Source organism: Pteropus medius, unplaced genomic scaffold (genome assembly GCF_902729225.1).
Source record: "Pteropus medius unplaced genomic scaffold, Ma_sr-lr_union100, whole genome shotgun sequence".
Taxonomy (NCBI): Eukaryota; Metazoa; Chordata; class Mammalia; order Chiroptera; family Pteropodidae; genus Pteropus; species Pteropus medius.
Window position 1 is genome coordinate 8,157,921 of NW_024349803.1, and position 17,385 is coordinate 8,175,305.

The following is a 17,385-nucleotide window of genomic DNA, read 5'->3' on the forward strand; positions in this document are numbered from 1 at the left end:
ACCAAGCGGGAGCTTATGTTCTGATGTGGCCAGTGCTATCTCAGGCTATATTAAGGCCACTCTGTAGATATGGTCTTGTTCTCCAGGTGCCCTCAATCCAAGACCAAGAATTTGCCAAAGGTTTGTAGAGGACCAAGCCCGGCAACTGGGCTGCTGTTCAGATAGTCATTACTGGGAGGGAGGTGTGGGCTCACTGCTGGCTCAGAGGCACTGAGGCTCTCCCATCATGGTCCAGAATAGCCCTGCAATCAGCAGCACACCAGAGGTAGGGATTTGAGAGAGTGGCCCCTCTCTAAATTCACACACACAGCTTCTGAAATATCCAGAGTCCCATTTACCTTCCCTGCTTTCCCCTTGCAGGCTACCCTGGGCCTCCATTTAAACCAGATGTTACTGGTTTCAGAGGAGGAAACTACTACATTCTCTCTCCTTTCCCATGTCCTGAATCCCTGCCTCACTGCAAAATTTACAGATGCTTTCACTTATATTAACCTGTGCATTAATCCTGCCAGGCAGGGCCTTAGCTTCCCCAGCTGGACAACAAACACTTTGACTATATCTATGATTCTCAAATGTAGGTACCCCCTCTGGGTGCATCAGAATTATGAAAGGCTTTCTCCATCTTCCTGCCTCTCAGCCTCTGCCTCAAGATATTGACATTGCAGCCCCTCCATGTCTTCACTCTTGACCATATCGAGAGCCACTGTAAAGTCCATTTTAGATTTGGCATCCTGCAAACTCCTGGATGAGACATTTAGAGATGGCTATGTCAGCCTGAAAGCAGAGGACACAAAATTGGATTCAAAAGGAGGAATACCATTTTGAAGACTAGAGATGGCCAGAGGTGAAAATGGGTCACCTTAGGAGGCAAGCCCCCATTTTAAAGGCATGCAAGCTAAGCCTTTGTATTGCACCTTGGGAAAGATACAGAGGGTCTCCTGATCATTAAGTCAGGGTGCAGCGTGGTTCCCTTTTGGCCACTTCTCCCTAGATCTGGCCATTCTCCTGCTCTGGACGGACCAGCTCTGCTGGGCTACCATGTGACACCCACATACATGGAGATACTTCCAAAGTACTCACAGCCCCCTTCTGGGGGACTCTGTCACATCTGAGGTCAATGGAAAGAGACTTCTCTGGTTCCCAGGATCCATAGAAAAACCAAAAGCCAGTCTGCAACCAGCGAGGACAACTGAGGACACAGTGTTGACAAGCTGTGCATTCACCATCCCTATGACTCTAAGTGAATGCAGAGTTCTTCATGGACCAGAGTTCACTCCCTCGGCTGCCTTAGAAGTCTGATTTCTGTTTAATTCAGTTCACTTTGTATAAATTTTCTTTTCTTCTATTCATAACTTTTCTCTTTTTATCCAGTCCCTGAAACGTGGCTCCTTTTTACCCTCAAGTTCTCTGAACTCATAGTCTCATGCTTTGAATTTCATTAGTGCATTTTCTCCTGTGGACATTGGTCCCTCCGACGAAAGCTATAACTGTCAGAGAATCATAGTGGAAGGACTGTAGAGCTAGGAGAAGACTCAGCACGTATGTAACAGAAGAAGGAACTCAGGGCTCTGATGGAGGACGGGCCTGGCCCAAGACAGGAAAGGGTAGTAATAATTAGTTATAGAAAGCCTACTCTGTGCCATGCTTTGGGAAATGTATTCTGGTAACTCACTTCAATTTTTCTAACTCTGACAACCACTCTAGGAGGTGGTCATTAATCTAGGAAGGTTAAATGACTTTCTCAGGTCATATGGCTCATAGGTGGCAGAGATGGACTGCATACCCTCAGAGTCTGGCTGCAGAGCCCAAGCTGTTTCCATGTTACAGAGATTCAAGTTGCTTGGTGGTCAGGAGTGGTGATAATGGGCTGAGGACTAATCCCAGGTGTCCTGGTTGGTGATTTGTTAGTCCCCCACTCTTTCTGGGTCTCACTGCAGAAGGTGAAAAGTCTAATAAAGCCTGATCTGAATGTGTGCACATAACTATACCTGGGCCATCCACATGCATGCACCTCACTGTGGGATGTGGTTAGCGACCTGGAGCTCTGAGGACTTCCTGCTCTGGGAGTGACAGAAATCCTTCAGCAGCTCCCCGGCCTCATTCATCTGTGCCTGAGAGGGCTCTGCCTCTCTTTCCTACAGGCAGGACATGTGGCACCATAGAGAGGCTGATGGCCCCTGCCTTCTAAAATGTTGCAAAAGCTGTAGAAGGCATAGCATAAATGTTCGCAAATGGAGGGCCTTCTCTAGCCTGTTGAAGTGTGGCAGAGCTGCTCAATTTGAGAGCACGGTGTTTTCTTGGGCAGAGGTCTCCAACCCCTGGGCCATGGACCAGTAACATTCTGTGCCCTGTTAGGAACCAGGCTGCACAGCATGAGATGAGCAGCAGGCTAGCAGATGAAGCTTCATCTGTATCTGCAGCTGCTGCCCAGCGCTAGCATCACCACCTCAGCTCCACCTCAGATCATCAGGCATTAGATTCTCATAGGAGCACCAGTCCCTGGTGCCAAAAAAGGTTGGTAACTGCTGCGCTAGGGTACTGGTTTATGTCTTTCTTCTGAGCCTAGAACAGAGAGAACAGGCATGTAAAAGGGGGATTTGTATTTTGGTTAAAGAGACTAGAGGAAAGGTAGGTTGGGAAGAGAAAGCGTGCTGGATGTGGTGCTAGATGCTTGGATAAAGAGCCTGGGAGCCTGTGATTCATGTTCAAGGGTGAATGGGTAGAACTTCGGGTTTCCTCCGTCCAGAAAGAGTCAGACACATGGTGTGTCCTTGTGGTTTATGTGGGTCAGTTCTCAGAAGGTGCTGGCTGACTAAAAGTTTCCTGGGCAGGATGATCCAGGTGGGCCAGGGTGAGTTTGGGGATCTATCTTAGAAAAGTTCCAGTTGCTTCTGTTGCTAGGTACTTATGGGGCTTAGGTAACTACACACGTGATAGTAGTTGACACTTCACTGATTTCTGAGTTGGACGGAGTGTGTTGGGGTGGGGAGAGAGGAAATAAAGGCTTCATAAGGGAGTCAAGGGCTTTCAGAAAGCAACCCTAACAAAGAAAGCATCTCCATGTTGCAGGCGACGACAGATATAATCACAGAGCTACGATTATTAAGCTTTGAGAAAAGCAAAAACAAATATGGGTATGTGCCCAAAGACCGTAGACTGGCCAACACTCTAATTTTCACATAAGGCTAGAGGGCAGAGCACTGAGATGGTAGAACAGAAGGGCGAGCTTGATCCTTGCCAAATGCTTGAACAGACTGAGGTAGATGTGTCTGGTCTTTTAAAACTTACTTTGGTGATCATTATGAACCAACTCAGGATTATTAAGAAAAATAATGGGGACCTCATTACATTTACTAGAGTTACGCACTTAGTAAATTCAAGAGGAATTGCAGACGTAATGAATTTTTATTTTGGCAAAAATATTTGATTATCTCCTAAGGGAAAGCATTGTAAAGTGGGTCTGGAGCTTGTCTTTATACCAAAATAAAAAAGTGGGTTAGTGATTCTGTCAGCCAGACAGGAAGTCACCAGTTTTATTCTAGCCCTTGTCCAATTCAATCTCTCGTTTGTTTGATCGTTTTTTAAATTCATGAGTCAGGTGCAAGCCTAGGGATTCTTATCAAGTTTGTAGGTAACTGGAGAGCATAACTAACGCCATCGAAGACAGAATCAAAATTCAGACCTATCCATCAGCTTTGAATGCTAATTTGAAATCTGCAAGATGTAATGTTAGAGGGATAAATCTAGAATCCAGTGTTTAGGTTAAAACAAAAAGGAAGAAGTACAAAAAAGAGAAGACCTGACTTGCTCTTTGTTTGAGTGAAAAAAAATTTAGGTATTTAGTCGACCACATGCTCAGAATATGAGTAATATATAGCTGATAAAAGAGCCACGCACTGTTACTGATGCAGAATAATACCGTTCTCCAATTTTGAGCACTTACAATCATAAGCACTTTACCTATATAAACTAAGTTAATCTTCATAATGGTCCCATGAGGTAGATTTTGCATGTAAAGAAACAGAGCTTCAGAGAGAACAGGGAACATGTCTGGAGTCTTAGAATTAGTGATTCGTAAAACAAAGTTTTAAACTCAAGTTTGACTCTGTAGTCTCAATTAAAGTTCAGATCAGAGGAGGTGATGCATATACACTGTGCTGGTAAGAACACTTTTAAAGTGATGCTTTTAGTTCTGGGGACCCCATTTCAGAAAGGACATTGTCAGCAAAGCACCTGCCCAGAGGAGAGCAGCCTGCCTGTGGAGGGTGTCAATCCTAGTCCATTATTTCAGAGACTTGGAAGCACCTATTTGGTTCTGGAGAAATGCAGGCAGGGACCTGGGGGTCATCATCAAGCATCACACCATTATAGAAGAAGAACAGAGATGCTATTGTTGTGATGCATGAGGTTATGTGGAACTGTCAAGTGGAAGATCAAAGAAGGCGGACTTGATTCTGTATAACCACCTCCCCTATCCCCGAACTGGAGCTGTCCAACACAGAGGCAGGCTGCTTTGCGGGGAGGTGAGCTCTCCATCCTTGGAAGCATTCAAGCAGAGATAGTTATCCATAAAGGATGTTGTTGAGCACATTCTTGCTTTAGGTGGGAGAAAGGACTTGATTAGACCCAGAAAGAAAACATCCAGCTCCTTTTGCCGAACTACCTTCCTCAGTAGCAAGTAAACTGTGGTTCGCTTTCCTTCTCCTGCAGACACTTTAGGCAATAACTATGGTTTTAAGAACAAAGCTTGAAAATGGGGTGAAACCCCTAAACAGAGGGTGGAAGAAAAATCATCCTCAGATCCACTGCTTCTTGATTCAGGCTCTTTGCCTACTCTGGGGCTCCCCTCTTGGATTCTTTCCCAAGCCCTACCTGGACACCCAGGACCTCTGCTCTCATTAGAGAAAGACAACCACCCTTGCTTCTGAGGTCTCAGGCCTCAGAGGCAAGTAAAACAAACTGTTTCTAGTGCCCATCAACCTTTCCTGATAGGTTCACTCAAGAAATTGCCTGATCTTCAGCCTTTCATAGCAACAGCTTCAGCTACCACCCATGTGTCCCCCAAATCTACAATTCCAGATCCAGTCTCCCTGCTATATTTCCATTTCCATTCTGAGTTTTTCTGACTGACTTCTAGGCATTGCATGCTTCATCTGTGTGTTCAAAGTCTCAAACCACATGTGCCAATTTCCCTGACAATAGGGTTTGTTTCCCAAAGTCCATTACGTGGTTCATAGTAAACTTCATTCTGGAAGTCTTGACATTGATTTGAATTCTTCTTGTCCTTCCTTAATTCCCCACCTTTAATTGCTCTTCAAGTGCTATGAATTCTTCCTTTAAAATTTCTCTTGCCTCAACTTCTGTCCTCATGGTCAAATACTGTTATCTTCCATCTTAATTATTACAATACCTCATAGTTAGTTGTTTTCTCAGCCTCCAGTCCCTTCCCCACAACAATGCATGTGAATGCTGCAGCCTGCCAGCAAAACAAACTCCCCAATGTCTTGCTCTCAGTACACCCCTTCCCTGCTGATGGAAATGTTGTCAGCTATGTGTGTCCGATGGCATCTATCCTTATGCCTTGGTTTGGTAATCAAGGCCCCTCCTTATCTCCCCATTCAAGCTGGTTACACTGTCCTCACTCACAAAATAGTGGGCCTCTTCTGAGCTGTGCCTCATGACACTTTAAGCTTCTCCCTCTTCAGTCATGACCATGTGACTTGTTCTTCTAGGATTCTGACCTTGAAGACTGGCATTCATGGACTTCTGCCTTCTCTGGTTGCTGCAGCATTTACAGCTTGTTTCCATGTGTGGGCTCCTGATTCTGTACTCTCCAGCACCGTGCCCTAGTTATTTCATGTCTTAATCGCCTGACGAACTTTATGAGTTTTGGTTTTCCTGTAGCTCCCACAGTCCCTAGAACAGTGCTGTTTGGGTATCCAGTCAATGCTGAGAAAAATGAAGGGTGAGCGTCATCTTGAGGCAGAGGATAGAACAAAGTTTCTTCCAGGGACTGAATTTTGTATGCAGATCCTTAAACTGCTTACCTCTTGTGCTTAGATATCTGGACCAAATTCAAGTGAGTAACAAAGACAACAAAGTCTGCCTTGGATCCAGAATGGGATCCTTTTTCATGGCTTCATCAAACTTGCTGGGACATAGGATATCAGTGACTGAAAACGACCTAACTCACTACCTCTCCAGAACCATACTGTGAGAGTCTAGGCATCTCTACCAATAAGAAAGTACGCCTGAAGCCTCCTGGGCAGTCATGTTCTCTGTGAACCTACGTGATGTCCATGGTACTGATTTTGTACTTTCTGAATGCACAAGAGGGCTAAAGAGGAGCTTTCAATCTTCTCCTTCAGTGTATAATCCCTAAATGTCACCTGCTCTTTGGAACTGGCCCTTGTAAACTGACCTTTTAGATACACTCCATATATCTGCCAGCATCCCCAGAATTTGTCCCAATGTCTTCACTTTTGACAGCACTCTGGTCTACTGATGTGAGGTCTCTGGCATTGGCCAGGAGTTTCTTGTGCTTCAAAGAACTGCTCTGTGACATGCAAGAAGGCTCTGGATCATGGCTAAGTCACTTCTCCTCAAACTTAATACATTTAAAGCCTTGGTTTATGTTTAAGATTTGACAAATCTCCTAGAACTCTGAGCCTTTAAAGTTTTAGGCATGCCTTGCTATAACATAAGTGTATTTTGAGATCAATGAACAAACATCTACAAATTAGATCTTTTAATACAAATTAGTAAACAAGAAGTTCATAAAATCGAAGAATCTTTTTCTCAAGGCACTAGCTATCAGAAGTTTAAATCCATACACACCATTTTTGTGCCAAAGGTATGTAATATCTGTGAAAAATAATTGGAAATTGTTAGATATTATAAACATATAATATTGACAATAATGCGAAGCACTCTACAGAAAATTATAAAATGCCTTATATTAGCAAGCTATATTACATTTGATATTATTATTACTGCCACTAATAATATTTCCCCAACACTCACAATCTGAGAACATTTTCTGAGCCCTGTCTCCAAATGTTTGGCTCTGCCTGACTCGGCAGCTGACTTGAATTTCTTGTTCACTGTCTGGTGATTCATTGCACTAAATACCATTTTCCTGATAATTAAAAACTGCTCACTGGCAAGTGGGAGCAGAAACAGGCTGATGCAGGATTTATGCAGAAACACAAAATGAGCCAAAAGACAAATGACCTGTTCTTCCTAGCTAAAGGCATTCTTTTTTCTCATCATCTTCTGGGACTTGAAAAAGGCTAGCCGTAATGTAGGAGAGAGGTCTGGAGAGATGTGTCACTCAGAGATGAGGTGATGCAGGGGGAGCCATTGCGTGCACATGCTCAGCTAAATCACTCTTCTGATTTAGGACAGGGGGATTGCCGCCCCGGCCAGAGAAGTTAGCCCTATCAGTCAGACCCTAATAGAAAAAAAGCACTGAGTTTGAGTTATTCATTAGCCTTTTATTTCAGTTTCCCTTCCTCAATGTAACAAAGGTATCCTCAGTCTCAGAGAAAACAAGCACTGATTCCTACTGTTTCAGAGAAGCCAGACGTTCTAATTAGCATTGCATCACCATTTCTAGGCATCTTACAGCCTCCTTGGCTTATTGTGAAAGGCCTCAGTCACAATCAAAACCCCTGGCCCCAGAATAGCAGCTGCGACATCGCACACGTGTAGGCATGTGCACACATGCACACCCACTCAATGCACACATGCGTGCATACACACACTCCATAATTCTATAAGCCAGCAAGGTAGCAAACCTCTCTTTGTGAGTGACCTGCACCTGTCATTAAAGTGTGAACTTGTCCCTATTTAGGTGCACTTAGTTGCCCATTACTGGCCTAAAAGAATCCTGGCACCATCAAGAGATGAGCCATTCCCTTCTGAGAATAGCTACTTCCCAGAACTGATTGGGGCCAATATCTGTAAAGCTCATTAACTCAGAATCCTTTCTCATCCATCCTTATATATGTCTTTACTTGCAAACCATTCATTACAGCACATTTTAGATTGTTTAATTAGTTTCCGTGGAAGAGATCCTGTAGGACAGTTTAGAATAATACACCGTTTAAAAGCCCTTGATCTAAAATAACAATGTAGTTATTGTTAAAGTAACTAATATAACCCTCGGCAGCTTACATTCCCCACTGCCCACCCTTACCTTGCTTCCTCTTCCTACCCACCCCAAACACTTGCTGGAACAATTACTGACAATTATCATGAGTATATTAGTTTGTGAGCCCTCTCTGTCTATCAGGCACTGTGCTAGGTATGTTACTTACAGTATGTTCTTCAATATTATCACCACCTTGGGTGGAGATGTTATTGCCTCCATTGGCAGAGGAGAAATTTGTTAAAAGAGATGGATGTTGACTCTCTACATTCTGCTGGGCTAGTAAGAGCCTTCGGGTTCTGACCTCACCTCTGGGCCCCAGCACCTGGGCTTTCAATCTCTTGTCATCTCAGCACAGAATTTGGGAAAAGTCACAGGTCATTGACATTGACTGCTGTCCATTTTGCATTGCCAGTGTGTCTGCCGTTACCTCATTTCCTGCCCTCACCCCTCCAGTGCACACCGGCCAACTTCTACCTGCAGCATCTGCCTTTCTATTTTTATTTATTTATTGATGTAACATTGGTTAATAACACATAAATTTCAGGTGTACAACATTATATTTCAATATCTGTATACTCTATTTCATGCTCATCACCCCAAATCTAGTTTCCTTCCATTACCATATATTTGACCCTCTTTACCCAATTCACCTGAATGCTGTCTCTAGCCATGGAGCTTCCCCACCCCACCTGCACAGCAGGCCATGCAGCCCCCATCCAGTGACTGATGGGAATCATCTGGTAATATCACAGCTCCCTCCTCCTAGGGTGGGCCAACTCTGAAGCATGTAGTGACCTACACTGGCTCCCAGAGCTGCGCCAGGTAGGGCTTAAGGCTGATTCAGTTACCTACAGTGGTAAATGGCTTGAGAGCACCCCTTTTATAGGTTGTCTCCATCTTATGTCCCCACTCACCAACAGGGACTTCTTGGGATTACTCTCCCAAATAAACCACTTGCTTTCAAAACCTTGTCTCAAGGTTTGCTTCTGGAGAGGCTGATCTGAGTTTGTTAGACACTTTCAACCAGCTTTCAATCCTTCATGCTCTTCAGTTGTTCTCCGTACCAAAAGAAACAAACCATCCCTTTTCTATTTCCTCCTTTTTCCTTTTGTTCACGGTTATTAAAGTAGAATCTCTCTCCCTTTGTCTCTCTCCCCCTCCCTTCTTCTCTCCCTCCACTCTGCAGGGATTAAAACATTCTATTATAAAGGTGAGGATCTCTCTATATGCTGTGTCCAAATTGCAGTCGGCAGATTCCAAAGTCAATGCTGTCATCCCCAGGCTTCCAAGGAGCATTCTAGGATGGTGTCGGCCACCCTAAAGCAGACTATCTAGCATGCTAAGAGTGATTTTATTTAATGACTGGGGACAACCCATCTTTCAGAAAAAGCAGTTCCTCTGGGCTGGGCACTTAGCTCTCTTTGGCTTTAGAGAAATATCCCCTTTAATTTTATGCTGTATTTTCTTTCTCCCTCTGGATTACACTCTGGCACTTCCAGCCCTTGCCTGAATTGGTGACCAAGCCAAGATTAAATTGGAGGAGCTGTAAAGCCAGCAGAAGCCTTTTTTTTTTTTTTTTGGATGAAAAATGTCAAAACCAGACCATGCATGAAGGGCTGGGAGTCGCTCAAGGAGAAGTGAGAGCAGGGTTGCAATTCTGAGAGGGCAGAGCTCAGGGAACCTGAGGTCCAGCTTCAGCCTTGGACCCCAGCTGCAGATACACAGCACTTGTGCTTTTCCAGACCTGCCTGCCCTATGTCCCGACTTCCGCGAACCAAACAGCAGCCGTGGGCAAGGAGAATGCCTCCCCTTCACAAGGATGGGATGCTGGACCATGCTGCTTAACCTTTGATGCCTGCCTTCCTACCACACCGCCACCGTGAAAACAGATTTTATACTTTACCTAATGACACATCGAACATGTTGAAAAATTACATTGTGAACGAATCCATTTGTTTCTGGGGTCCCATTTCCTTTTTTGTCCCCTCTCCTCCACTTTCTGAATACATTTTTTTCTGCAATGACAATTCTCTACTTTGTCCCCATGCACACCTATTTATCTTGCCACTGTAAACACCAGTGACAAAGTCTGCATTCCTTTACGTATTTCACATTCACCATTTTATTCATTTTTCATACTTCAGTGTGTCTGAAGGCATGGGGGTTCAATTACCGTTTTTCTTTCATTCCACCTCATTTTTTCTATTTAGACTGTTCTTTATCAGTATTTTCTGTGTTTTTCTCTTCACATTTTCTCTTCTGGTATACTGTCTTGGTATTTCTATCTTAAGATTTTTTTTTCTAATAGCAAATTCTCCTTTAAAAAAAAAAAATCCATCCTCATCCCTCTTCCAGCGCTGGACACAGCCATCAGTAATAACCTTAACAGTGGCCTCCACTCAGGAAAGTTGTCAAGTTGATAAATATTGATATCTACCCTACCATTTTACCACCACTTTTCCACTAATGCATTTGGTTGGCATCAATCAGCTTCTTTGCCTTCTGTGAGTGCCTGGTGTGGGAACTGGTCCCGATCTGTCACTTATAAGTAATCTGCTCCACATTTCATCAAGAGCTCAAATACAGGAGAGAATATGGAGGAGAAGTAGAGGACAGAAAACCAGGCTAGCATGGTGCAGAGGGAAGGGAGATGGGGAGGCCCAGCCAGGCAAGGAGAGGTAGCCTGGTGTACAAGAGAGTCGCCCCCTTCCAGCTACCCCCTTACTTCTGGGGACAGCAGCCTGTGCTTAATGACCACCGTGTCCTCATTGGGATGTTAACCCTGCTTATCTCCTCCAATAAGGCTCCCCAGGGATGAAGATCTACATTGACCCCTTCACTTATGAGGATCCTAATGAAGCTGTCCGGGAATTTGCCAAGGAGATTGATGTATCTTTTGTGAAAATCGAAGAGGTCATCGGAGCAGGTATGGCTTTCCCCTCCCCTCATTTCTGTTCTCTTGGTGTCCAGACATCTTCTCACCGCTCTAGGTGTTTTATACGATCTTTCTCCCCAGAAGATGAGACCAAACCATCTATAACATATGTCTAGGGATCTTTTCAGGATCTTGATCATGGTGGCCATGTTTGGTGTTGCAGAGAAATGATCTGTAGTCATAAGATGGACATGGACCATCATATTCAGATAAGGAGAAAGATGTAGGTTACTCAGTTGAGAGGACTTTGAAGAATGAATTAGAAAATTTTAGAAGTTGGACTTAGCATCTCACTCACTGACAACAATATCTCCATGGCTTTGGGCCAAGATTTCTTCCCATTCTTTCAGTTGTCCTTTTCCTACATACATGCTTTTGGAGACAGGCCGTGACAAACGAAAGAGGAACCACCCATAACCACGTTTTCTACAAAAGATCTGTGATATGGATGATAACACAAGACAAATTTCACTCCTCAGAAACACGTGTGCTGTCATCCATCTCACTGCATTGGAATAGAAACCAGGCCCAATAGAAAACTAACTGCCTGAGATGCTCTCAGGAAATCCCACCTAAAGACCAATCTAGAATTTTCATCTATCTTTAGATGTGTCAGTTTGGCAACGGACCCAGCCTTTTTAATGTAAATTGGTAAAATATCTCAAAATATTATAAGTAATCTCTTTACTGACTCCTCCGCTGTCTCTTCTGCATCTTCTTAAAAGATGCGTTTGTTTCGTGTCCTCTTTCCTACTTTTTTTTCTTCTACAACATTCTTTGTCTATTCTTCTTCAATTCTTATTGGCCATTGTTCAAGCTGTCTTTACTTGTATGCTGCAGTCCTTTTAGCTCCTACGTCTAGAAGTGCTTTATTCATATGTTTGGAGAGCCATGGAGTTGCCTCTTCCAATAATATTTTAACTCAATAAAATATGGTTAGTCGACGTCTTACAGACAGCCACTTCATATATTATCTTTAGGGAGAAAGTCGCCGTTCTTCTATTCACTGCCTCTCTTAATGCACTGAGGGGTCAAAAAACCATCTGTGAAATTGGAAGTAGCATTTGAAAGCTTGCCCATTAGGCCACCATGTTCATGCTCTGGTTTCCTTCTTAAAGAGCGCCATGCTCGTGGCATCATCGTGGAGGGTGCTGGGGCTCTCCCTGTCAGGACACACCGCTCTCCTCCCACCAGCCCCTCAGGAGTTCCATCTGGCTGGTCATAATCTGATCCACATGAATCTCTACATATTTCCCATTGACTTTCATTAAATATGTTACTGAACCACGACTTTCACTCCTGTGCAGATAATTTTCTCTTCCTCCTTAGATGCTGACATATTTAAGCATCCTGCCTCGGAAGGCTGGATATCGGATAAATTGGATTATTTTTAGGGGGCTCAGGTTTCTCTAGTAAACTTGAAAGAGTGTTGGGGAAGTGAGCTTTCAGTCCTGCACCCTATTTCCCCACATTATTAATTGTTGCTGTGTCATGTGGTAATGGCGCTAGTGATTTTAATGTTGTTATTTATGTCATGTGCTTAGAGCAATGTGTCCTGGCCTACATTTCATCTCGGAGAACTCACATAAGCCCCCTCCTGCCTTTGTCAGGGGAGGAGTAAAGAGCCTTCTCACTTAGGATCCTGCCAGGGAGTTACAATCTGGAGTGAGCTCACCAACTGCTGGATGCCTATAAAGGGACAATTGACAGCTCTGCTTTACTTTCTATTTTTGTGTAGCCTTTGCTGATGTTTGTACATTCTGCTCAAAGAAGCTCTGTCCTCTCTGTGGTTCACATGATACTGGAAAGGGATTGACACATTTAACAGTTCGTAAGATGCCCAGCAGCTTTGGGATACAGACCTCTGCTTGGGTTGCTGCTGAGCACCCTCTACCAGACACCCATCTCCTCGAGATGAAGAGATCCCAGAGTTAATTCCGTAACTCACGATGTGTAATTTGATGCCATTTTAACAGAAGATGCACTTGGCTAAAATCAATCTTTCTCCATTCTACAGTTGTTGTTGTTTTTCCCCTCTGTCCCCATTCTTGATTCTCCCATACCCTGCCTCACTGAGCCTGATTCACCTTGTGCTAAAAGAGGTGGTGTGAAGGTCAAGTTAAAAAGAATTATAAGCTAAGATTTATACAGTATAATTGACAATATTTCTCTTAGCCACATGCCACTTGGCAGATTTGGAGCAAAAAGCAAAAACTGGGTTGAAAAATGGTAACAAAACATGAAAAAAAGAATCAGAAGTCATTTGTCCTTCCTTCACTCATTTCTTCATCAAGCTCGTACTGAACACTTCTTGCATGCTGGATGTAGAGTTTCAGAGATGAACAAACCACTCTTCCGCTCCTGGGTCTGACAGTCTTAGCGGCAAACGGTCCAGTAAAGTGTTCAGAATTTTATACCATCCACAACATAGCCATGTGCAAAGTGTTGAGCCAACACACGTCAGTGCTCAGCATTGTTCTGGGAGTGGGTGAGGGGATCTGGAAGACTTCACAAAGGAGATAACATTTGGCCTGAGCTTTCAAGGATGAAAGCTAGTAGAAATAAGTAAGTTTTTATGACATTCATGAGATAATGAGACAGAAGAGGAAAAGTTAATGATTTAAGGAGGAAAAATAGCATGACCCTCCAGCCACGGGGTGCTGGAGCCAGCCCGCACTACCTCTCAAGAGCCAGTTGTGTGCATCTCTTTCCAGCCCCATGTTTAGTGACATCATGTTGGTAACTTGACATCAGCCATGGTAGGAGTAGTTACACCCTGGGAATTGGCAAATGCTACAAATGTTTCTTTGTTTTCTGGAGAGCTGGTAGTTGAACACCTACCAGCACACTTCCAAACTGTGCAAGGTTATTTCACAGAGGTTGCAGAGGAACCAGCCTTTGCCTGCTGAGTATAGAGCCAGAGGAGAGGGTTGTGTTTGTTGCAGGAGGGATTAAGTTCAGAGTTCAGGATCCTCATTCATGAAATATTGATTCTGTTCCTGCAACCTTAGTGGATGCTGGAAAATACACTCAATGCCTAACAGTGCTCTCCTATAGGGGTTATTGTTTAACATAGACACACAGTGCCTCTCCACAAGAGGAAGACCAGTGATTGAGAGCTAAGATGAGGGGCCCAGAGAACATGTATGTGGAGATGGGAGAAGGAGAGGCTTGATGTCAGGGGAGGACCCAGGGAAGAGGGACCTGGGGGGCCCTGAGGACGTGGAAGCTCTGCATGGGCTGACACTCTATGAACACAAGGAGCAGAGAAGGCTGCTGGTAGGGAGAGATTTGCTGAGGGTAAGTATCAAGCATTAAAAGATCAGGCTGAAGCCTAGAGATCCAGAAGCTCCAGTATAAATTTCAGTCCTATAGAACATGGTGAATTCCACTAGGGTTCTGAGCAGGATGGGTGATAGAAATGAGGCGGGGAGTAGACTGAAAGTGGGTGATGGGAAAGGGTGGGTATGACCTCGGAGGCATGCAGAGCAGTTAGGGGGCTTTGCCTGGAAATGTGGAGGGGGTTTGAGATGGCAGATGATGGTATCCAGCATGGTAAGGAAGGCTGCACTGAGGTAACTAAACTGATCTAAACTAGAATGCAGCCAAACATGGTGAATGGAGCGACTAGAGTTGTTGAGAAGACATGGCGTGGGGAAATGCCATGGCTAGAAATGAGGGGCATCAGATTAAACATCTTGAAGGGAGAGGTAGGCCACCCAGTCCCCAGGGTATTGGTAGTAGTGGTTATGTAGATGAGCAAAAGCCAAGGGAGTAAAATCTGGAAGCTATGACACTGAAGAATTGAAACAACTGCCAAAGTTTCTTCTAAAGTTGTGGAAATTGTTGAACAAAGGGATAAAAAAATAACTGTGAGCCAGGTGTGATTCCATCTAAAAAGTCTGAATTATAATTACTCATGGTGATTGTGTAATTATTTGTTTAATGCCCGTCTTTCAACACCAGGCTCAAAGTTCTATCAAGACAAGAGAACATGAATGTGTTTGTTAGTCCTCTGCCTAGCCCAGGGTGTTGCACTCAGGTGCCGAATTAAATAGTTGTTGCATAAAGTTGAATGAAAGTAGATCCTTGGGGAAAAACATAACAGAAATGAGACGTGGGTAGAGTGTGAGAGAATGGGGAGAGACTAGAGGGAGGTAGAATGAGATCATGAGTGCTCTGAAAGTAGCCCAGTGGAATGAAGGGAGGCCTCCTCTCTCCCTAAAGATAATTGAAGTATCTCCAGAGAGGGCAGCAGGGCATTTGGCATCTTTGGATTCTATCAACTCTTTGTAACCATGAATCTGACTAATAGAAATCATCTCATAGGTCAGTTCTAATGCACTGGTTAATTATGATCAGTTTGATCAGTAGACTCACCCAGAGTTAAACCAGGGCTGCCATGTATGACTGGGGCCTTACAGCATGAATGGCACTCCTGGGTTGTGCAGAGTGTAACCTATATAACTATATCCAACGGCACTGACCGTGACTGTCAAGTGCATGAAAATGTAGGTAGAGGTGTCACCAGAAGGTGTCATCTAGGGGAAGACATGCCAATTGTACTTTAATGAATAAACACATCCTCCTCTGACTCCAGTAGTTTTCGAGTCAGTATTTTCACAGATGACTTATTGCGAGGGAGTAGTCTTAAGTTTAAGGTGAGAGAGCTAGGTTGGAGAGTTGGAGAGAGGAAATCTGACAGTTAGGGAAAGGAATGGGAATGGGGCCAGTGAGGCCCACCGCTTCTCTCTTTGAAGAAGAGGATGGGTTTCTTGGGGGTGATTTGGTGGAAAGGCCAGCTGCCAGTCTGACTTCTTGGGCTCATTTAGAGTGAGGGTAGGCAGCCTGAGGGGAGCCGCCTATTGTTTAACAGTCACAGCTTTCCTCTAGGTGAGGAAAGCAAATGGGTATCTTCAGTAATTACAATTAATATAGTCAGCATGAACCACTCACTCTGTGTGTGTTTGTAGTGTGTGTGTGTGTGTGTGTGTGTGTGTGTGTGTGTGTGTGTAAACTTCTGAAGAAATCAACATTCAACCTTGCCGAAGGTCGTGCTGCCAGTTGAATTGATGGTAGAGCAAGAATCAAAATCCAGCCACGGCTGATCTGCACCTGGTGAATGTAACCTCCACACTACCTGCCACTTTCGTTATTGTTCTGGGAAAGAGCAGCTAAGTGTACGGGGACATTACTTTTGATGGTGAATTCTATCCAGCAGTTTGGAATGCTCAAATCTCTTGGCTGGGAATGAGGATCCATCTTAGAATTCAGTATCCCCTGTGGGATGCTGCAAAGACTGTCCCAGATTACCTGGGGACGGCATGTTCTTCCTAAAATACTCTGGTCCCATCATCCGGTCCTCCTCTTCTAATAGGATCAGTTATTTGTTTTAAGGACAACAATGAGGACCAAGATACTTAGCATCTTAAATTATATGTGCTTGCTTATGTTAGGAAAATAATAAGTGATATGTAGGTATACAGATGTCTAAAGACTATAAAAAGCTACAAGATAAAACAGGTTTGCTCTTAACTATCTAGGTGTAAGCTCTCATGGAGTGTATGGCTATTCCTTCTCATCCGCCAACCCCAACAGCCTTTGGGGAACTGGGAGACTGCTGAGAAAGAGGAATAGGGTTGTGATCAAGTAGTAATGTCTGCCCTGGGTGCAGGGTCAAAAGGTAGTGGAATGCCTGCCAGGGTTTTACTTTCACTGGTTTAGCCATAATCTGCTTATCTTGCACAGGCTTGTGTGATAAAACTTGCTAGAAATCATACTTTAAAACCTAGTTTAAATTTATTCTTTAAAAGTCCCTTTTCTGGTGGAAGTTTGAATTAGTAACTCGAAGTTCTGCTTTCCTTTTTTTCCCTTCCCCTAAGGCAGTTTGTGACTTCAAAATGCTGCTTAAAAATAAAAAAATTAAAAAAAAAATAAAGAGTGCCCTTGTGTGTAGATTCATGCTGCACACAGGAACAACCGCTGCTTGAAGTACCTGCTGGCAGGTTGGATATTTTCAAAAATTGAAAATTCTTTCCTTCTGATTTTATATTTAATAGTTGAGGCATTTAATGCTGCTGAACCACTTTTTCTCTCTTCCTCATTTTATCAAGGAAAGTAGGAAAGAGGAACTGGCAAGGAGCTAAAATTTGTAGGGAATAATTTCAGCAGCTGTCTGGGAGGACAATCATAGGAACTGGCTAAATGACCCTCAGCTGAAGGCCTTGAGGGCTATTGTTCTCAACCTTGAGCCAAGCATCAGAATCACCTGGAGGCATGTTAAAACCCAAGTCAT

At 43.9% G+C, this 17,385-nt stretch overlaps 1 protein-coding gene across 3 annotated transcripts in view; it reads left to right on the forward strand.

The window, feature by feature from the left end:
* The window catches only part of EPHB1 (EPH receptor B1), a 397,032-nt gene that overhangs the window by 321,980 nt on the left and 57,667 nt on the right, over positions 1 to 17,385 (forward strand). For all 3 annotated transcript variants that reach the window (XM_039837214.1, XM_039837216.1, XM_039837215.1), the window contains one exon: positions 10,959 to 11,081. In XM_039837214.1, coding sequence (XP_039693148.1) covers positions 10,959 to 11,081 — 123 coding nt within the window. The remainder of the gene's footprint in view (positions 1 to 10,958; positions 11,082 to 17,385) is intronic.